This window comes from Micromys minutus (genome assembly GCF_963924665.1).
Source record: "Micromys minutus genome assembly, chromosome: 18".
Lineage (NCBI taxonomy): Eukaryota > Metazoa > Chordata > Mammalia > Rodentia > Muridae > Micromys > Micromys minutus.
In genome coordinates, this window is record NC_137953.1 from 3,889,133 (window position 1) to 3,911,853 (window position 22,721).

Below are 22,721 nucleotides of genomic sequence, written 5' to 3' on the forward strand. Positions count from 1 at the left end.
AGAAGTGGAAACTTCTAGAAAACTGGCTATAGATTGGCTAGAGTTCTGATCAGTCTTCAAATAACCTGTTTATTTATCATCCATCCATTCATCTACTGATCTTTCTACCTACTGATCTTCTATTCATTCATCTACTGATCTCTCTACTATTGATCTTCTATCCATCTATTCATCGACTGTTCCACAATTTATCCACCTACTGGTCTTTTATTCATCTTTTCACCCATTGTTTCTCTGATCATTCATTCATTGATCTTCTGTCTAACCACTGATCAATTAGACCATTCCTACTCATGATCCTATCCTCTTCTCTTCTACTCATACACCCAGCTGTTTATCTTCTATTCGTCCACCCATCCATCTATCCATCCACTCATCCATCCATCCATCTGTCCACCCACTAATCCATCCACTAATTCATCCATCCATCCATCTCTCCATCCATCCACTAATTCATCCATCCATCCATTCATTCATCTATCCATCCACTAATTCATGAATACATCCATCCATCCATCCATCCATTAATACATCTATCCATCCATCCACTAATTCATCCATCCATCCACTAATCCATCTATCCATCCATCCACTAATTCATCCATCTATCTATCCATCCATCTATCCATCCATCCATCCATTCATCCATCCATCCATTAATCCATCTATCCATCCATCCACTAATTCATCCATCCATCCACTAATCCATCTATCCATCCATCCACTAATTCATCCATCCATCCATCCATCCATCCATCCATCCATCCATCCATCTACTAATTCATCCATCTATCCATTCATCCATCCATCCACTAATTCATCCATCTATCCATCCATCCACTAATCCATTATCCATCCATCCATCCATCCACTAATTCATCCATCCATCCATTCATTCATCCATACATTCACTAATCCATCCATCCATCCATTCACTCATCTATTTATCCATCTATTCATCCATCTATCCACACATTCTTCCATCCAATTATCTGTGCCAGTTCCTTCATCTTCCTGTTCTTTTTTTCTTTCCTCTTCACCCTTCTCTCTTTACTTCTGAGGACTATTTGTTTAGAGTCTGCTTTCTACCAAAGTTCTTAGATATAGCAGGCTTCTTCAGAGCAAAACACTTCTCAGGAGAAAACTTACTTGTTCACTGAGTCCCTGATCAGCTTTTCTGTAGCCCAAGTATCCTCTACATAAGGAATTTTGTTAATGATTCCAGGGAGGAGTAAAATGTAAAGAGGGGAAGAGAGATACATGTCTAAATCAACTGCTGCTGAGACACCCTACTTTATGTGGAATGCCAAAGCTACAGGAAGTATTGAGGAGAACCCAAGCCTCAGAATTAACAATGTAAGTCTCTCTGTTGTGTTTTATAAGGTTATACCAAAGAGATCACATGAAAACATTCCATTGTAATGGCTTCCCTGATTCCAGACTCTTGTGTTCTAGCCGATGTTCCTCACCATGGCTAGGGGGACTTTTGTATACGTGTTTACATGTGTATGTACATGTGTGTGGATGCTTTAGAGTGCAGAGGTCAATGTCTAGTGACTTCCTTGATCACTTCCCCCCTTATCTTTTGAAATAGGGTCCCTTGAACCTAGAGCTTACTATTTTCCAGTCTGGTTAGCCAGTGATCTCCTTAGATGCTCCTGCCTTTGCCTCCCTATCCTGGGGGTATAGGTGCCAGCTGGTGTAACAGGCTTTCACATAGGTGCTGGAGATCTGAACAGCGTGTGCTTATATGGCTTATACTGACTGAACTACCTCCTTTACCCCTCGAGTGTTCTTTCTTGTCCTCAATCTCTTGCCTGAACTCACAAGAAGGAGGTAAAACTCCTTAAGATGTTTCCAAAGGACCCTCATCACCTGATACCGGATGGTTCTCTAGATCCTTACCCACCTCCTGTCACATATCACACATGTACACAGGGCCAGAGCTATCTACAGATTCCCTAGCATCCCATTAGCACTATTCCCCACCCCCTGCTCCCTGTATGTACTTTGACAGTTCAAACTCATTCACTGCCACGTTTTTCAGCTTATCCTGTAATTTACTTGCCCAGGCTGCTTTTTTCCTATCAGGTTGCAAGCTGCTGAGTGAGAAGACTGAGAGGTTCATCTCTGGGGTCCTGGGTTGAGCTCTCAGAAGGCACTCAATGTGCATTTGTAGGGTGGGTGGATAGATGATGGATGGACAATAGGTGAAGGACCCTTTACAAGAATAGAAGAGTCTTTCAATAAGATGATTGAAGTGTCTGTATCAGGAAGAAGTCAGATGACTTCCTCTTCAAAACCCAAATGTTTGTTGAAAGGATGAAGCTGTGGCCTCTGCTGGGCAAATCATCTAAGCCAAGAAAAGGGAACTGCTTCTTGACTAATTTCCTGGTTTCTTTCTTTCTTTCTTTTTTTTTTTTTTCTGGATAAAAGGCCCTTTGGGAAACAGATATTGAGACGTTTCTATGCCAGAGGTGGAGATGAAGGAGAAGGAGGCTCCCGAAGCGCACTTCACAGTGGACAAACAGAACATCTCTCTCTGGCCTCAAGGCAAGTGGCAGCTACCAGTTCGTGCCCACTAGGTGCTTATACCCACCACTGCTCTCCATGGATCCTTAACAGACCTTTTTGTCCCCTTCTAGAGCCTCCTCCAAAGCAAGATCTGCCTCCAGTTCTAAGGAAACCTCTCTGTGTCTGCGTGGTCTTCATCTGCCTGGCTTTGGTCCTGGTCACCTCTATTGTGCTTCAAGCTGTTTTCTGTAAGTCAGTCAGTCCCTGGGGACCCGAACCCTTCTGCTAGAGTCCTTGGTGTCTCAGGTCTATGACATTTCAGGAACTTTCCTGATGTTTCTGGAAGCTGGCCTGCTATCCCTTCATTCTGGGCTCTAGCGGGGAGCTTATAACTGGTATTAGAATATGTCTGTTCTCAGGGTACTCTTTGGTCTTCAGGAAACAATCACTAAGATCTTTATCTCTGCCTTTGATTTCCTTAGCCTCCTGTTACTCACAACTCCCTGATGTTGAATTAAAAGCTTTGTGACTAACTTTGGACAGGGATCTCAATGTCCCCTGATCTTAGGCACTTCCTAGGTACTAGTTCTGTACTGAGCCAAGCCAGCAAGCCTCCCAGTCTCCATACACCCTTGACTAGGCAAAGAATATATCCATACTTGAGATCCTTCTTATTCCCCTTCTAGAAGCTTTTTAGCCTCTGCTGTGGTCATACCCTTCTTTCTTAAGCCAAGTCTCTAGAGAGCATAGGGAGAAATGTCTTCTTTTTTTAATGACCTACATTCCTCGTCTCAGATTCTCAGCCCCACCCTTCCTGGACATCACTGACTTTGATCTTATCCTAGACCACTAGTCTTGCCTCTTCTCTGATCTCCCACCTCTCTCTCTTTTTGTTTGAGGTAGGGTTTCACTATGTATCCCTGTCTGGCTTGGAACTCAGTAGACCAGGCCTACCTGGAACTCACTAAGATTCACTCGTCTCTGCCTCCTGAGTCTGGAAGTAAAGGTGTTCACCACCAGGCTCTACTGTTCCTGACTTCCAACACTTCCTTTCTTATATACTCTTTTAAAAAACATTATTTTATTTTATATATGTGTTTCACTTGCCTGATGGTACACCACATGCCCTGGTTCACTAAGAGGGTAGAGTGCACTGGACTTCCCTAGAACTGAAGTTAGAGTCAGTCAGGAGCAGCCATATATGTTGGGAAGAAAACCCAGGTATTCTGCAAGGATAAGTATTCTTCCTGTTGAGTAATCTTCCATCCCATAAGACTCATTTGACAGTTATTGGTTAGTTTTGGTTCCTGTGCCTATGATCTTAGTAGAGTATGAAAGTTAGGGCCAAGGAAGGGCAGAGTTTCGAGCCCCTCCCACATGCTCTGGAGTCTGCGTGTATATGGTCCCATTCATGGCCATAAAGCAGGCTGTGGGCAGATAAGGGAAGGGTGTGCTTTTCTAGCTGGTGGTGGGGTCTTTGACAGGCGATGGCTGGGGACTAATTTATATGCTGAGAGGGGATGCAGAGATGGAACGATGAGGGGGTGAGTAAGGAAGCCCCCTTTACCAAGTTCACCCAGACCACACTAAGGAATTTCAGGGCTGGGCCCTCCCTCTGCTTCTTCATGAGGATTCTTGGTCTCCTCGCTGCCTGTATCAGCCAATGTTCATGATGCATGGTAGCACCTAATGCACACTTGCTATATATTAATGAAGGGATAGAGAGTAGTTGGCAACTTCTTGGACTGTCTTGGTCCTTTATGAAGCTTGATCCTTCAGCTTCTCCATTTGGCTTAGGAACCGATCAGCTGACCCCCTTGTCTGTCTCAAATTCAGATCCCAGGTTGATGGGCAAAATATTGGATGTAAAGAGTGATGCCCAGATGTTGAGCGGTCGTGTGGACAACATCAGCACCCTGGGTTATGATCTGGAGAAAGAAAGAGGCCATGTGGATGATGCTGAGGTTCAGATGCGGATAATGAACAGCAGCCTCAACAGGGTGCGTTCTCAGATGCTGTCCTTGGAAGTCAACATGAAGCTAGTCCACAATCAGCTCCAGGAATTAGCGATGAGTTGGAGAGAGGTTGATAATCTCAATGACAGAATCCCAGAGCTGAAAAGAGATCTGGATAAAGCCAGCGCCTTGAACACGAAGGTCCAAGGACTACAGAAGAGTTTGGAGAATGTCAACAGGCTTCTCAAAGAACAGAGTAAGTAAATGAGACCCTCCTGCAGGCTGACCAGTGGCTGCAAGCACCTACCTGTCCTGAGCAATAGCTTGGGTCTCTGCACTAAAGTGCAGAATGTAGAAGCACTGGGCATCTAGTCTGACATGACATTCTGTGTGGCCTGAAAAAATAGCCACCTATTTGGTTTTAAGTGAGTGAGCTTATTAAATGTGTAGTGAGCTAAAAATAAAAGAATGAACAGCAAATTATAGATGGGTAAGTGATTGACAGACCCAGAGAGACAGACAGATAGGTGATAGATTGATAACGCAAAACGTCAAATTGGGCATTAAAACCTCCAGCAGAAATTGACTAGGGAAGGCCCCCTGAGGCCCTCTGATATATGTTCTGACAGAGAGTCCCTGAGGAGCAGAGGGTCCCTTAGGGTAAGGCTTTCAAATCAAAGAACAAACAGCAGCTGGACGGTGACGTCATCCAACCAGGAGCTCGCAAGCATCCAGCAGAAACTGGCCTGGGAGGATGAGGCAGTCAGCTGGAGTTCCAAGCTGAGCTTTCTCTCTGTGGTTGGACTGTTCTGTCCTCTTCCCTCCTTGTCACAGAGCCAGGGACCACCCTGTCTCCAGACAACATCTCACTGAGCTCACATGGAGACATTCTTACCAATATGCCATATGTTACACCTGGCCTGTACCTTGCTGTTTCCCATAATGTTCATTACTGTGAGCTGGGGCCTGGGGGGATGGTCTCTGTGTTCCTGTCATATCTCCCTTCCTGCCACTGTCCCTGTCTAGCCTCAGAGGCACTATTCACAAGTCTCAGACTTTTAGGGTCCCAGTGGAAAGGCCCCAATTCCTGACACTGGGAACTCAAGAACCTGGATCCATTCACTGCTGTCCCCAGGATCTCATCAAACACCCCATCCCATGAGGACAAAGCAGAACCCGGAGCACCGCAGTTACCTCAGCCCCTGTCTTCCAGGTGACATTCTGGAGATGGTGTCTCAAGGCTGGAAGTACTTCATGGGGAACTTCTATTACTTTTCCCGAACCCCAAAGACTTGGTATAGTGCGGAACAGTCCTGTGTTTCTAGGAAAGCTCAGCTGACCTCAGTGACCTCAGAATCAGAACAAGTAAGTACCATCATCTGGTTCTATGCAGGGTGTCAGCAAGGCTGGGCAAAAGTTTGTTGCACTAACAAAAAATCCCTTATTTTTTATTTTTAATATTTATATTTATTATTTATATTTATTTATATTTATTAATATGCGTGGTGTGGGGGTAAGTGGATGTGTGTGTGCAGTTTCAATGTATATGTGGAGGCCATAGGAGGACATCAAATGTCTGTTGCGTTCCCACATCCCCAAGTACTGCCCAGTGGGCTAGCAAGTTCCAGCGGCCTCTGTTTCTGCTGGGGTCATATGGTGTCTGGGATTTGAAGTCAGATCCTTATTCTCCTGCAGCAAGTCCTCCTACCCACATGGCTGTTTTATTAACTCCCACCCCCATCCCCCAAAGTTTATTTCTCATGCATACTATACATCTTGCAAGGGATAGCAGGGATTTGCTTGATATGGCTGTCAAGGACCTAAGCCAAAGGAGGCTTCATTTCAACACACATCCAAAGTCAAGGGGACCCAGCAAGCCGTACTAGCTGTTGAAGCTCCTGCCCTCAACTGGAATATAATTTCTGCTCACATGGCCCCAGGTTCCAGTCACATAATCTGCTAATAGCTTCGAAGAGGGCCAGGAGGGGGCGCTTGTCCCACATGCCAGAAAATAGAAATACTTGTGACTATGATACTCCAGGACCTAGTAAGCCTCCTTCCCGGTGATACAGACCGTAGACCAGGTTTATTGATCCAAGGGGCAGAGGAGCAGGTGAAGTCCCAGGGTCTGCTCTAGTCACAGTCTGCCATCAGACTTGTGCTGGAGCCTTAGGAAACTTGCCCAGGCCTCACTTAAGTGAATGAATGAAATAGAGCCTGTCTGGGAGTATGGCGGAGATCTTCTAGTGTCCTGCACAGTGAAGGGTCCATGGTATTGCTGTTCAGGCAGTTTCCTTTGATGTCCCTTGTCTGCGGCTCAGCTGAATCTTTTCAAAGTGCTGGGATTGCAGGCGTCGACTGCTGTGCCTGGCAGACTGAGTTTCGCATGTCCTCCAGACCCCTCACTAGTTTGTTAGCGGATAACCTAAGAGCAACCAGGGATGGGAAGTGTGTGCTCTGGGTCCAGGAAGGGCACTGAGAGAAGATGCTACGCCTGTGAATCTGCGATTCTCACAGGGCAGTGGGGGATGGGCCTCTGCTCACTTACTCTGTGTTCCCCACAGGAGTTTCTCTACAAGGCAGCAGGTGGAATTCCACACTGGATTGGACTTACCAAGGCAGGGAGCGAAGGGGACTGGTTCTGGGTGGACCAGACGCCATTCAACAAGGAGCAAAGTAGGAGGTGAGTGAGTCCGCTGTGTCATTCCCAGCCTGGCTTGCTCCATGATGAGTTCCCATGAACACAGGGCTCTGCTTTGTCCTTTTCCTAGTCCGGTGGTACCACTGGAGTGGAGAAGAGCTGTTTCTGCTCATTGGGTACCTGGAGCCAGTTAGGGACCTCTGTGTCCTATGGGGCTTAACAGCAAGCCTTTCTGCCCAGCTGGGGTGAGGATCTAACCCAAGCCCAGGCCTATGCAGTGTGGACTCATGAGAACCTTGAGAGATGCAGGCCAAGGGCACAGCAGGGATCTAAGAGTTAGAAGACTATTTTAACTCTTAGGTCTTCTTCAGGATGAAAACCTGGGTTAAGATAACTCATCAATTTTTTAAATTCATTTTATTGCGTGCATACATCACAGATGTGTCTGTCACATGTGTGTAAAGGCCAGAGGACAACTTGTCCAGGTCTGTTCTTTCCTACCATGTGGGGAATCAGACTCAGGTTATCAGCTTTGCTTGCAGGTCCTCTAAACCACCGAGCCATCTTGCTGGGCTTTAAAATAACCGACAGCATCTTGTGTGTCTCAGGCTGGCTTGCAAAGCTGCTTTGGAGCCTGGGTTGACCTTAGCCTCCTGATATCCCTGCCTGTACCTCCTGAGGGGTTGGATAAAGGCACGTGCCATCGTGCCTGGTCTACTTGGCGCTGTGGGTAGGATTCAGGGCTGCCCTCACCCTACGCGAGCATCCTGCCAGGCGCACTGTGTCTCTCTTTGTCTTCTCACTTGGTAGGTTCTGGATTCCAGGTGAACCCAACAATTCAGAGAACAATGAACACTGTGTCAACATCAGGGTGTCCGCGCCAAAGTGCTGGAATGACGCTTCCTGTGACATAAAGTTTCTTTTCATCTGCAAGATGCCCTACATACAAGTAATCACATGACAGGCCCGACCTGAACTCAGCATCGGTGGGGGCAACAGCAATCTAGCTTGAAGAGATGCCTCTCTCCCCGAGACTCCAAGATGGCTCTGCACCTTATGTTTTTCTTGCTTGAAAATTGTTCCAGACACACTCTGAGGTCCTTCTGTCTTGGCTGGCGTTTCTCTGCTCCCAGAGGTCTTTGGGGGAGCTTGGATTAAATGGGATAGGACCTGGAGAGGATGTGGGAGTCCTTGCTGCCCAGGCGAGGCAGGTCAGTACCCCAAACATTTTGTTTAGATTTTCCCGATCTTTCTAAGAAGCCTTGGCTGACCATATAAAAGCTACATTCAAATACAACCAGTATTTGAGGAGACAGATATACCCAAATAATTATGATAGAATTTATGCATGTATTAGAACACCACATGGTACTCTCAAAATATGTAAATATGTTGTTTTTTTTATGAGCCTACTGCAAATAAATGTTAAAACTTACTATTTCTTGGTGTGTGTGTGTGTGTGTGTGTGTGTGTGTGTGTGTGTGTGTCCTCAGGGTCCAGAAGAGGGTGTCCAATTCCCTAGAGTCGGAGTCACATATGCTTATGAACAAGCTGATATGGCTGCTGACATCCAACCTCTGGTCTTCTGATAGAGTTAGTGCTCTTAACTGCTGAGCCATCTCTTCAGTCCTATAGATTTAAATTATAAGATAGAAAAACAAAATATAAAAAAATACATAGGAAGGCTGGAGGTATGGCTCACTGGGTAAAGTGCCTACCTGGCACCAGTGACCCTGAGGCTAATCTGCAGGACCGCAGGAGCAGGTATGTTAGTGGACAGCTGTGATCCCAGCTCTGAGGAGGTGGAGGCAGGAAAATCGTCAGTCCTCAGCCCCATAGTGAGCTTGAGGCCATCCTGGTATAGAAAATCCTGACTTGAAAGAGGAGGCAGTTTGCGTCAGGATAACCACACAGTTCTTTCTGTGTTGCTATGAGGCTCTCTCTAGTTGAGACCACAATTCCCATAGGTCTGGGTGAATTCCATGGGAACAGCAGCTCTTGGTCACCCTGTCCTTCCCATGTCCATCCCCTCTCTATCCACTTTCTCTGAAAGCTGAATTGTCTTTTCCTTGAGCTAACCCAGTGCATGTCAGGACCAGCAGGTCCTCTGTTTTGTTTGAGCTGCCTGGCTCAGCTCCCCTCCCTCCTGACACCAGGCCATCGCATGCCTAGGACACCACAGCCTTCTCAGCCTCCTCTCCATTGTGTTCCTCTCTTGCTATGACATCCTTATCTACCTTAAACACCCCCTGGCTCAGAGTTTTCCCTGGAGTGCTTGTTTTCACTTCTAGTGACCACTGTGACCTGAAAAAAACATGCAATCTTGGGGTGCACTCAGACAGAGGGTATACAAGAACATGCAATATTGGGGTGCACTCAGACAGAGGGTATACAAGAACATGCAATCTTGGGGTGCACTCAGAGGGTATACAGAAGAATAAGGGCAGCCTGTCTCTGGAAAAGTAAACAGCTGCAGGCAGGGCAGCTTATATTCAGTTTGTATGTGAGTGAAATGAGGTACGGTTTGATAACTTTCTTCAGGGGGCTCCTGGGTAGCAAGGCTTCTGACCTCTAGCCTTCTTCTCAGGGGGATCCTTCCTGATGTTTTCATTCTTCACAAAGGCTGGGTGTCTAGATATAAGCCAGAGACAAAGGCCTGAAAACAGAGGCTACAAACTGGGACATCAGAAAGAATGCGGGAAGCATGACCTGACCTCCATTGAGGATTCTCAGCACACACACAGACACACACACACACACACACACACACAGAGAGAGAGAGAGAGAGAGAGAGAGAGAGAGATCACCAGGCACTGCTGAGTGAGAAGAGGGAGCACAGAGGGTACAAGCTTTTTTTTTTTTTTTTTTTTTCCCCAACATGGTCTTTCTGTTTCATCCTGGAACTAACTGTGTAGATCAGGCTAGACTTGAACCTACAGAGACCAGCCTGTCTCTGCTCCTGCTTCTTGAATGCTGGGACTAAAAGTATGTGCTACCACACCAGGCTATAGGTTTGTGTTTAGGGCCATGGTGTCTTTGATCCTCCCAGAACCCCAGAGACTGAGGTCCCTTGCTCTTAGCAGGAAGCCCCGCCTGCTGAAAGACTCCCTATCTAGCTAGACACCCCACCATGGGACCATCTGCCTTCCATGCAGTGGCTAAAGAAACTCCCTTTTGTGCTAAGCATCCGTCTTGTTGCCTGTTTTTAGCCTTTTGTCGTCCCTGGTCTAAATACCTGGAGGACCAAATTCCTGCAACCCTGACTCTTTGACCTCTATCCAGCTGTGACATGACCACCTTGTTTTCCTATGGCACATCTGCTAACTTTGGGGTTCTGAAACCTGCTTAGCAAGTCTTTAAGGACTATTTCAAGGCCACCTTAGCCACTTAGTCTTGGCCAAGCAGAACAGACCCTCGTGAACTTCTTGAGGATTTTGTCTTTAAAAGCCCTTCCTTCACCTACCTCTATGTGGCACATCTCTGATTTGGGTTAGGGACTGCAGCCCATGTGGGGTGCACATTCAGTTGTTGATTGGCGTACTGGCTTAGAGCTGAGTACTGGCTGGATTGCAGTATTGTTAATTCTTATGGCTTCAGCATTTTGTGAGCATCTTCCTCCCTACCTACTAAGAGATTGGCTTAGCAAAGAGCTGATGGCCAATAGATAAGCAGGAAAGGAGAGGAGGAACTTTTGGGCTGAGAGAGGGTCTCTAAGAGAAGAATTAGAGGTGAGGGGATCCCCCACCTGGACAGGGAGGTTGTTCGATATACCGGGACTGAGAGACATAAAGAACTAGCCATGTGGCGGGTCATGAGCTACAATAATACAATCAAGTTAGATGAGCTAGCTAGGTGGTAGTCCAAGCTAAATGCCTAGGCTTTTTATAAATATTAATCTCTCTCTCTGTTAGTATTTAACTCCAGGCATGTCTAGAATATCCTTCTAAACAATGCAACTAGCAGTTTTTATAAATAATTATAATCTAAGTTTAGCCTGATAGCCTTTTACCAGGGATCTCAAGCTCTATAATATCTAGAGGCCCCAGCAAGATGCAGGAAGAATCCGGATTCAGAACCTGGGGTCCAGGAAAGGTCCTATCAGGGGCAAGTGCCATCTATCCTCTAAGGCTCTAGAGGTAAACAGCCCTAGTTAGGAGCAAACACATTTATAGATTTGGGGGCCAGGAGGGGAGCCCCAGCCTGTGGCCACCACAAATTTACAAAATGGAAACACAACTAAAGTAAAAATTTCTGGCTGACTTGCTCCTGAAACAGGACCAATCAACGAGCCATTCTGGATCTCTGAACATTTGGAGCGATCCAGGGACAGAGGAGGAGACCTGTTTTGGCGTGCATATAATTTATGTTGCAGAAATGGGGGCCAGACTAACACAGCCAAGTCCTCTAGAATTACTTTGCAGTAGATGTTACTTATGAAGCTATTCCATTCTGGGAACTAGAATGGGCCACTTTGGATGTGGAATGGCCAGATGTAGTGTCCTTTGGTCCTAAAACTGCAAAGAGAGCCTGGCCAGTGGTCACAGGGAACCTGGATACCCTGCCTTACACTAACTGCTGACGCCCCCTCCCTGGATGAAATGTTGTGCCCTTAAACAACGCTCCTTTGCTTTAGTTGCCAAGTCAATGAGTCAGAGGCTGACTAAAAACCTAAGCAAAATGCCTGGATTCTCTGTTCTTGTCATGAAGGAAGAAGAGGAGGAGGACAGGGAGGAGGGATGAGGTGGCAGAGAATCCTATATCTTACAGCCCACATATCCAGGCAGCCCAGAATCCAGCTGTCTAAAGGGGACAATGCACTTGCAGTCCCCAGACCTGACATCACTTTCACACAGCAAGAGAGGGCTGGATTATGCTACACTCCAGCTGAGCCAGGCTGACTTTTCTCCCTCCTAGAGCAGCACCTCCTAGTGGGGACCCTACCCCTTCCAGACAAAAGAGCTGGGGAGCAGAGGCCCAGACTTTCTTTTCTAGTTTATTTCTTTTCCAACCAGTATAACTGGAAGACCCAGAGCCCTTCCTCCTTTGAGAAGCTTCAGGCTCTCATCAGCCTGTTGGAAAGTGTTTTCTTTCTGGGGGCAGGGGAGACTGATATTAAGCAGTTTCTAGGTACCCCTTTCACCATAGAGGAGAGGGCATCGAATGTGACTGAAGGCAGGAAGGCTACAAAGAGTCCCAGGGTAACAGGGAAAATGCAGAAATAAGAGCTGAGTGACTATTGTTCTCAGCGGTACAAACTGGGATGGTGAGTGGCCAAAGGTGTGTAAATGTTCCCTTTGTGGGGGGATGGGAAGGGCATCCTAAGAGATGGGTGCACAGGAATCTTACAGGAATCTGGGGTGGGACAGTTTCCCTATGGAGGGTGTCCTAGTCAGGTTTCTATTCCTGCACAAAACATCACGACCAAAAAGCAAGTTGGGGAGAAGAAGGTTTATTCAGCTTACATTTCCATATTGCTGTTCATCACCAGAGGAAGTCAGGACTGGAACCCAAGCAGGTCAGGAAGCAGGAGCTGATGCAGAGGCCATGGAGGGATGTTACTTACTGACTTGCTTCCCCTGGCTTGCTCAGCCTGCTTTCTTGTAGAACTCAGGTCTACCAGCCCAGGGATGGCACCGCCCACAATAGGCTGGGCCAGGGATGGCTCCACCCACAATGAGCTGGGCCCTCCCCCCTTGATCACTAGTTGAGAAAATGCCTTACAGCTGGATCTCATGGAGGCATTTCCTCAACTGAGGCTTCTTTCTCTGTGATAACTCCAGCTTGTGTCAAGTTGACACAAAACCAGCCAGTACAGAAGGATATCCTGAGACACGAAGCCCAGGAACCACACAGCTCTGAGAGGAAGCCTCCTCAGCAGAGGTGTTGCAGCTCCCAAGGGGGGGGATCCCCAGGCGAGCAGAGGCGCTCGAGAGCCTCAGCCCAGCTTCTTCTTCCCTCCTTGTCTTTATTGTTCCTTGGCTTCTTCCGATGAGAGAGTCAGACAGCAAATTTCATAAGAGATCGGAGGGCCCAGGGTAGGAAAGATAAATACAGGGAGAGCCTGCCTCTACTCCTGGGAATGGACATCAGAAAATGGAACAAAGGGGTACTGTTTATATAGGATTTCTTAGGGGATGGTGGAGCTTCTCAGGGAAGATAGTTCCAAAATGAGGATTGACAGGCTTTCACATCCTGAGCTTTGGGGAGCTAAGGGGTTGATAGGTTTTTCTGGTCATGGGTTGGTGGAATTTTGTGGGAAGGGCAGGGATTGGGGTTATTTTCTGCTTAGGAATTGGTGGCTTTTTTATCCCTCTCCCTTTTCTGCATTGGGCCCATGGGTTGGGATGGGAAGGTCTTAGCTGTAGGCTGCTTTGGCTGAGGTGCTAACACTGCTGAAATAGTTGGGGAGGCGGGAGAGGGGGTGCTGCTGCTGTGGACAGCTCCTGTGGTGGTACCTCATGATGGCTGAGGCATGAAAGAGGTTGCCGCCATCACGGGCAGCTCCTCGTTGCAGGCTGAGGAAGAACATGACATTTTGACAGCTCCTGCAGAGTGCCTCTCAGGGACTACAAGGTATACTGACTCAAACTTTGGAACCCTAAAAAGGACTGCGGCCTCTTTATCTAAATGCCCAGGCTCTGCGTCAGCCATATGTGTCATGACCATTGCTGTCACAGGACCATTGCTAACAGAAACTGACAAAGTGACCATGGGGCAGGGGCTGGTTGTCACCACTACTCACGCTATGAGAGTGCTCCTTCAGAGAGTATCTGGGCCCTGGCTGTGGAACACATGCCTCACCCTTTAACAAGCACCAAGGATCAGATTCTTCAGTGTTGGACCCAGCCTCCTTCCTGCCTGACTTTAAAGAACCACCAGCCCATGACTGCATCCAGGTCATTGGCTGCCTTCAATATGGACAGCTGGACCTCTGAAATCAGACTCTCAGGAAGGAAGATCTGAACCTACCTATTCACCAAAAACATTATGTACAAGATTGTTGTGGTAAATATTAAAAAATGGTAATCTTTTAATCTGCGCTAGGGCCGGCTCCCATGGGGCCACATGGCACTGCAGGGATCTCTAACTTAGCAGCTCCATGATGCCTCTGAGAACTCAGGCATGGTTCACTCCACCAGCCCCTGTGTGTTGTTTTTACTCACTTTCCTCCACTGCCTGGTATAAACTTGACTTCACAACCATTAACTTATCAAACAGGTTTATAAGTTAAATTCTCAATCCACAAGCCCTCTGCACAATAAGCTTACAAACCAGCAAAGATATAAACTGCCCATCTAAATAAGAAAAATAGGCCCATGAAGACCCTTAGAAATAATCACAACAACCTTATCCATCTAGAGATGCACCAAGAGAAACATCCACGTCTGCTTCCATGTTGCCTCTCTCCAATCTCCCACCTCTCTCCTCCTCTTCCACTTTCCTAGACTCCCCCCTTGCCTACCTCTCTACCGTCCAATCATGTATCACCTTGACATCAACCTACACAAGATAGGATCAGGTATGCAGGAGTAGGTGTGGTGACTCTCCCTGAGGTCATCTGAGCCTATTCTCTGCCCCAAGGAACATCAGCATGAAAGACAGAGCTGATTAGCCTTGATCTAGGCACTCATATGAGGAAATAATCTTGCTACCAATGTCTATAGTGATAACCAGTATGCCTTGACCACTGCACACAACCATGGTGCTTTGCACCAGGAGTGGGACTTGTTGCTCTCTTCAGGAAAGGAGATGAAAAATGAAGAGGAGGTCTCAGCTCTCTTAACACATATTTGGCTGCAGGGCACAAAAAAGGAGACTATGGTTTGAATATGAATGGCTCTCATAGACTCCCTTAAATGCTTAGGAAGCAGCAGTAGAAAGTATGACTTTATTGGAGTAGATGTAGCTTACTTGGGGCAGGTGTGGCCTCACTGGATGAAGTGTGTCACTGGTGTGAGACTTTGGAGTTTCAAATGTTCAAGCCAGGCCTAGTGTCTCTCTTCCTGCTGCCTGAGGATCCAGATGTAAAACTCTCAGCCCCTTTTCCAGCACCATATCTGCTTGGGTGCTACCATTGTATCCTCCATGAGGATTATGTACTAAACCTCTGAAACTGTGAGCAAGCTCCAGTTAAATGCTTTTCTTATAAGAATTGCCTCTTCATAGCAACAGAACACTGATTAAGGCAGAGACTCAGTTGAAACCTGAGGCAGTAGATTTACTGCAAAAAGAGCAGCCAGTGAGGCCACTGAAAACACTACACTTTTCCTTGTTTCTCACCCTCTGCCTGAGTCAGACCTGCTAGATATCCTAGATAGACCAAGGTGAAAGAATGCTGGGGTCCACTAAGATGTAGGACTGGTGGGTTCTACCAGACAGCTGCCTCATCATACCAGAAGCCCTAAGACCATCCCTTTTCTTTCACATTCACCAAAGTACATACCTTGGGCCAACTAAGCTGAATTAATTAATCAGGAAAAGGTATTTCCTAGGCCATTATCTTGAATAGGGTTTTACTGCTGTGAGCAGACACCATGACCAAGGCAAGTCTTATAAAGAACAACATTTAGTTGGGGCTGGCTTACAGGTTCAGAGGTTCAGTCCTCAAGGCAGGAACATGGCAGCATCCAGGCAGGCATGGTGCAGGCAAAGCAGGAAGACTGACTTCCAGGCCGTTAGGATGGGTCTTAAAGTCCCACACCTACAGTGACACACCTACTCCAACAAGGCCACACCTCTAAATAGCGCTACTCCCTTGGCCAAGCATATTCAAACCATGGCAGCCAACTATATAAGAGGTCTGAACAAATTATGAGTCTCCGTGCTATTTGTGCCCAGATGAACCTGAGAGGAGAAAACACAGAACCTATGGATGTCTGGGAAAGGGGACTTGTTTCTGGTGAACACTGAGTATTGGATCTTTCGGAAGTTTCTCCGACAAGTAACTTCAGTCTTCTAACATTTACTAGTTTTTGTAGACACTTTTTCAGGATGGGTAGAAACCCTCCCAGTAGGCCACAAACAGCTAATGCAGTTACTAAGGAGTTACTAAGAGAGATCATTCCCCAATTCTGTCTTCCTCCATTTTGGGATTGGACAATGGCCCCCAATTCACAGCCAAAAAGTCTTATCAAGTGACTAAAACTCTAGGAAACTGCACAGTATCCATAGGCCCTGAGCTCGAGACAGATAGAAAGAGTTAACAGGATCATTTAAAAAACAGCATTAAATTCTGGCAAGTGGTAGACTGCTGCTCCCTGCTGTTCTTTCCAGGATCAGGAGCTCCCCCTAGTGGGACAAGCCAACCTCACCTGAAATAATGTTTGGCTGCCCACTTCCCACTTATTCCTACAAAGGTGTCTTAGGGTTTCTGTTGCTGCAACGAAACACCATCATGACCAACAAGCAAGCTGGGCAGGAATGGGTTTATTCAGCTCACACTTCCACATCACTGTTCATCACCAAAGGAAGTCAGGACTGGAACTCAAACAGGGCAGGAGCTGATGAAGAAGCAGTGGAAGGGGGCTGCTTACTGACTTACTTCATATGGCTCGCTCAACCTACCTTCTTATAAACCCCAGGACCACTAGCCCAGGGATGGCACCTCCTACTATGGCTTGAGTCCTCTCCCATCCACCACTAACTAAGAAAGTGCCTTATAGTCAGATCTTATGAAAACATTTTCTCTGTGATGATTCTAGCTTGTGTCAAGTTGACTTAAAACCAGCCAGTACAAGAGAGAAGACCTCAGACTATGGAAATGTCTAACTATTCTTTTGCCAAGTCCTTACAGGCATTGCAGAAGACAACTGGAGACAACCAGAGTGTCTGTCACCACCCTCACCACCAGCCCGCTTTGACTGAGCCAGCATACAAGTCCTAGTGTATGTATTTGGTGTGGATTTGTCACCTACCCAACAAATCCTTGGAACCTTCCTGGAAAGGACTGTACCCTGTGACCCTGACAACCCACTGTCAAGGGACCATAGCTTGGATCCACCAATCCCATCTATCAATATGGGCCAAACAAAAGGTGATAAACGGAGGGTAAGTGAGTTTCCCAATTCTCTAAATGTACAGCTCATCTGTACCTTGGACTCAGCTGACGCCGACATTGGGGATCTTGACCCCCGTCTCTCATGCTTGGCCAGCTAAAAAGGTCTGAGATTGGGAACTGTCTGGGGAGACATGCGCCCTTTATCAGAGTGAGCATATTCTCTGGAATGTCAACCCCCAGCCTATGTTTAAAGTTGATCCATGTGACTTTGGCCGACCCACAAGGTGTATTATAAAGGAAGTGGGGGGGTGATTTCAGATATGTTGAGAATGTTCTAACTAAGACCCTTTTCCACATCCATGCAACTGATGGGCCAGCTCACTGTGATCAGCAGAAAGGAAATCACCCTTGGTCTGCCCAGGACTGTAAGGCTGAGTATCTGAAAAGGCCGTCTGGGCCCACACATCTTTCTTAAGTGGGAATATCCTCTCGGGCTGTGCCTATGGGAAATGTAACCCTTTATTCTAAAATTCATAGCCTGGAATTAGTTGGGCACACAGCCCTTGCTTAAAGGCAGTACCGGGGGTTTTATGGCTTGCTGATAAGAGATATAGATTTGAGTATGCTATGGAATCTGCTATAGGAAAGATGTCACCTGATAAAGCTCGCTCTACATGCCCAGATAAAAGCTGGCTGCCTTAACTGAAGGCTAGTGTGTTTCCACCACGCTAATAAATCAATCCATAGTCTGCTATTGTAACAAACTCAACATAAACTCTAATCTGTGAGGGACATAGAACACTTTCATCTCCTGATGACGTTTCTGAGCTTGAGACTTTAAAGTTTCTAAATAAGGGGATAAACCATACTTATTCCCAGCCTTGGAAATGATTGCTTGTAATTTAACTTTTTAAAATCCTACTTTTAGTGATGGTTCTTAAACGCTTTAACCTCCTTAGAGCCCACTAACCACCAGAGATATTAGGAAAGAAAAGATATGGGGCAGTGGGAAGTAGACCTGTTCTTTGGAGCAGCTCCTGCCTGTTGTCTGGAAATCCGCAGTTCAGTTCACAGGTCAGCAGTGGCAGCCTGATCCACTCGAAAACACGTCACGGATACACCAGCAGTTCAGTTCGGTAGAGTCGGGTTAGCAACAGCGCTGACACGACCTAGCAGAGACAGTCAGGCCTCAGCCTTGGCTCTAGTCATCAGGAGGGACCAGCAGGAACACCAGGAGAAGTTCTTAGCTGTGCCTCTCTCAGGGAAATGAAAATCAGCGAAGACTGGAGACCCACAAGCGTTGCACAGCTGTACCAGCAAGCCACTCTCTCTGTCGCTCGGTCAAGTCCTGTTTACACCCTCCAAACACCACGTGTCCTCCAAGCCCCGTGCTTCAGCATGGGTCTTACCCCACCACGTGTCTTTCTCAGTACAGGTCTTACCTCAGCACATGCTAATCAGCCTGTGTCCGTAAAGTCCCGACAAATGGGACTCACTTACATAATGTGAGCGGACCAATACATGTGTGCTGTGAGCAAAGAATCAACATGTGTCCTTTCCCGTGTTTGCTTTAGCACAACACCCTCTCTCCCGTGTCCGCTTCGGGGAAACATTTCTTCACGAGTCTGCCATAGTTTTTCACCTGTATCCACTTCAGAAAAACACTCCTTCACGTGTTTGCCCCAGCAAAACACCGTCCAACACAACTGACTCTCCAAAAAGAGTCCTGAATTTTTCACTTCCATTGCTGGCTTTGCCTAGATCCCAAGCCTCATTTTTATTTGGGTGAAGGTCAAGCTCTTTATCACCCCAACTTCAACCCCACCAAGAAGTTCAAACTGTGAACCAGAAGAAACTAGGCTTACCTTAGGAGACTTGTTTAATCACTTCAACTTAGAATTACTCTGTTGCGGTAAATATTAAAAGGATGGCTTAACCTTTTATTCGCCCCGTGGTCTCACTCTGCGGATGCCACTCTAGTGCGGAGCCGAGATCACAGACTGTCACTCCGTCTGCAAGCCGCCCTCTCCACACAATTCCCCTCCCAGGTGGTTCACTCTGCCCTGTTGCTTCTGTCCCTGATGGATACGACCGCTCCGGCGTGTTCCGTTTGTCCATGGCCCTGCACAGACCTGATTCCAAAGCCCGGCAGATTATCAAACAGGCTTATACATTAAATTCTCAATCTACAAACCGTCTACACAATAAGTTTACATCCAATGGACAAAGATACAAACTGCCCTGCTATATGAGATAAAAAGACCTACAGAAACCCTTAAAATATTCATATCTACCTATCGGTGATTAAGACCACCTGGCTCTAGATCCTCCTTCTCCAGCTCCATCTTGATTCCTCCTCGAATCTCCCTTTCTCTCCCTCTCTTCCGGTTTCCTAGCCTTTTTCCCACCTACCTCTCCCATGTTCAATCATGTGTCACCTTGACATCAACCCACATTACTCAGTTTTCCTTTATGGCCAATTCTGTCCTGTAATACTCCATGCACACCGATACATTTGAACGCAATGGGCTATATTTTCTGGCTCCTTTAGGGACATGATGGGCCTGTAGGTTTAATCTTGTTGAGCTTCTAGAATTAGGGCCACAGGAAGGAAATCTCTGTATTCCAGCCCATATCCTTCTCCTAGGAGGTGTGTGTTTTGTAGAGGAGGATGGAGAATTCTAGCCTGCATGTGGAGGACACTCCCCCTATGAAGTCCTGGGCACAATTAGGTGAAAACCAGTCTTAGTTATAGCTATAGCTTTCCTAGTGACATCAGGGATCACAGGCGTGGCTGCTGCTGAAACATCAGCATTGACTATTCAAGATCTGAGTGATAAAGAAGATTAAAATACACAACACCCCAAGGATTCCACAAGACAGCTTGAAAAGCAAGTGGATTTCCTAGCAGAAATGTTTTGTTCTTATAAAAAAACTGTGGAGGACTAGATTTGTTATTTCTAAAGGAAGGAGCCTGTGCTGTCGTGGGCTTTTTTTAAAGGTTGTTTTCATACAACTCAAGGAGACGAGTTTTCTGAAACCCTGACTCCCTGACCCCCACACCCAGACACATACACTGTGACATGAGTCCCTGCTTGCTATGATATGACTAACTACTAAATCTTGGCTTCTGTAAGTTGCTTAACAAACATTCGAGGCCTATGTTAAGTCCACCTTGACTACTTAGTCTTGACCAAGCAGAACGGCTCTTTGGCTTCTGTAACTTGCTTAAACAGATGCTCAAGGACTTCCCGTGCTTTCGCCTGCCTCTAGGTGGCCCATCTCTGATATGTGTTAGAGCCTGAGACTCTGCTAGCAGTTTAATAAATTTGGCTAATTATAATCTGAGGTAGTCTTTTTTCCTGTGGTCTCAAACTCCATAACATGTACTTTATGGGTTTACCTTCCTTGCTAGCCTGGGAAATCCTTCAGCAGGCTAAGGTCACCCAGGGTGGGGTGTCACTCTCTCCTGTGATACTACCACACACCTCCAAAGCCTCGCTGGTAGCTGAGCCCATGGATGCCATATTGTGACGCTCTGAAGATGTGCCCTTCTCCCCTAGACTATGAGTATCCATGGCTGGTAGGTCTCTGCTGGTCTTTACTGTGTCCCATGTGGTTTGCAGAGCGAACACATCGCACACCAGGATGAAGAGAAGCCAACAGGGGTCCGGGGTGGCTCCTGGTGAGCAGTGATGAGCTGGCGGAATCAGAACATTTCTCTGGAGAAAGAAAGTAAACTAGAAAATACAGGAGGATGAGTGAGGTAACCAAAAAGAGGAAGTCGTGCTGGATGAACTTAAATTAGAGCAAGGCTGGGGGCATCATGAAGACCCCAAACTAGAAGCTCACAGCCCTGAGTCCTCACAACCCTGGGCCCTCATAACACCAGAGGGAAGAATTGACCAAGAATTCTAATACAAGAATCCCAGGGCTGGGTCGCATGCTGGTCCCTGAAGCTGCGAGGAGGTAAGGGTAAGAGGTGGGTCAAGCCAGTTCTCACTCCTGGTGCCAGGTCTTGGTCCAGCTTTGGTCACGCGAGTTCCAGATGGCGGGGGTAGGATGTTGCCAAGGCAAACCTTAAGCATGCAACCTGAAGCTGAGAGCCATGTCAGCCTGCACAGGTGCCCGTGGATGTCTTAGAGGTCTTTGTCCTTCATCCACTGTTGACCAAGCCACAGTTGGCCAACTCGCATGTCTCATGTGTTAGGCATTGGCATTGTTGAGATTCAAAGCTGTGCATCCCCAGTTGCTGAATTCAACACCCATCTCTAAGGCTGGATGTGTGTCTCTGTGGTGGAATACTTGCTTACTCTGTACAGGCCCTGGGTTCAATCTCCAGCACTGCTAAAAAGCATACAGACAGACAGACAGACAACAAACAAGTGAATAAACCGGAATGAATGTTCAAGAATCTTCAAGAGCAAGCCCTGTGGGAACGTGTCCTAGGAATAGAAAAACAAATGTGTGGATGACACCCCTCGTGCTAGTGTGCAAAAGGCTCCTCTGCTCTTCTTTATCTGAGAGTAGAGAAGCTTCTTAGCAAAGAGGAGAACAGCATCCAGGGTTCCTTACCTGCAGACGGTTTCCTGGGGAAGACGCAATCACTGGGACCCTGGTCCGAGGGGAGAGAGAATTGGGAAGGTGAACACACACAAGGCACCTGGTGGTCACAGCTTGTGGGACGCTGCCCTTCTCCTGCCCAGACCACACCCTGCTGCTGAGCAAGGGATCCCCAAAGTTCTGCTTTTCAGGTCCCCCCAGTTTCTCAGGATGTCAGGAGAAATAGTTCCTGAGTTGGGTCCAGCTTGACCTTTCTTATGTGTTGGGGAAATAGAAACCAGGACCAGCCCTTTCCTCTTTCTATGATGCCCAGAAAGGCATTGCCTATGACTTTCAACCCCTCCCAGAGAGAGGAGTGTGGAAGACCTGGCTGGGGGTTTGGGCAGGACTGCTGAGTGACCCAGAAGGGGTGCCTTTCCTACACAGAAGGCTAGCATTCGGTACACAGAAGGTCGGGGGTCAACAGCCATATCCTATGTACTCTGCATACTTACACACACACACACACACACACACACACACACACACACACACACACGGAGTTGGATGAAGACCACCCAGCAGATCTGTCTTCACAGGCCGCTTTCCTCCTGAGTGGACAGCAGCACCATTACCCAGACCCCTCCTTGCCCAACAGGACCCACGCTGGCTCCTGTCAGAGTGGCTTCTTGGGTACTGAACTTTCAGGGTTCTCAGTCAGTGCCCCTGGGCTTGTGAAAGGGTGGCTCCAAGATTTGGGGGAAAGAAATGGGAATGGGGTACAGGAACTGAGTCAAAAACAAGAAGCATCACATGGTCCGCATGGGAAGAGGCATCTGTGAGTTCGTAATTGAGAGGGGAGAGCGCCTAACATGGGGGCTTGTCTATCAAATCAACTATCAACTGAATGTCAAGCTCTCTCAACAGGCACAGGGGAGTGGGGTCAGAATATGCCAGGCTCCTCTGACTTTGGAGGGGAGTCTTGGTTAGCAAGAGACACCACCCTGCAGAAGCCATATATCATCCCCTGGGAAGCTTGGCCTCCCTTCTCACTCTACATGAAGCATGTCAG

General features: G+C 47.2%; 1 protein-coding gene across 1 annotated transcript; it reads left to right on the forward strand.

Annotated features, from left to right (window-relative positions):
* Positions 1 to 2,468: 2,468 nt before the first annotated feature.
* CD207 (CD207 molecule) lies at positions 2,469 to 20,796 on the forward strand (the record flags this gene model as incomplete). The annotated part of the gene is made up of 7 exons (XM_080932127.1): positions 2,469 to 2,553; positions 2,646 to 2,762; positions 4,351 to 4,725; positions 5,683 to 5,834; positions 7,034 to 7,152; positions 7,921 to 8,059; positions 20,734 to 20,796. 7 exons carry the CDS (start codon positions 2,469 to 2,471, stop codon positions 20,794 to 20,796), a joined length of 1,050 nt encoding a protein of 349 aa, XP_080788253.1.
* Between the last annotated feature and the right edge of the window lie 1,925 nt (positions 20,797 to 22,721).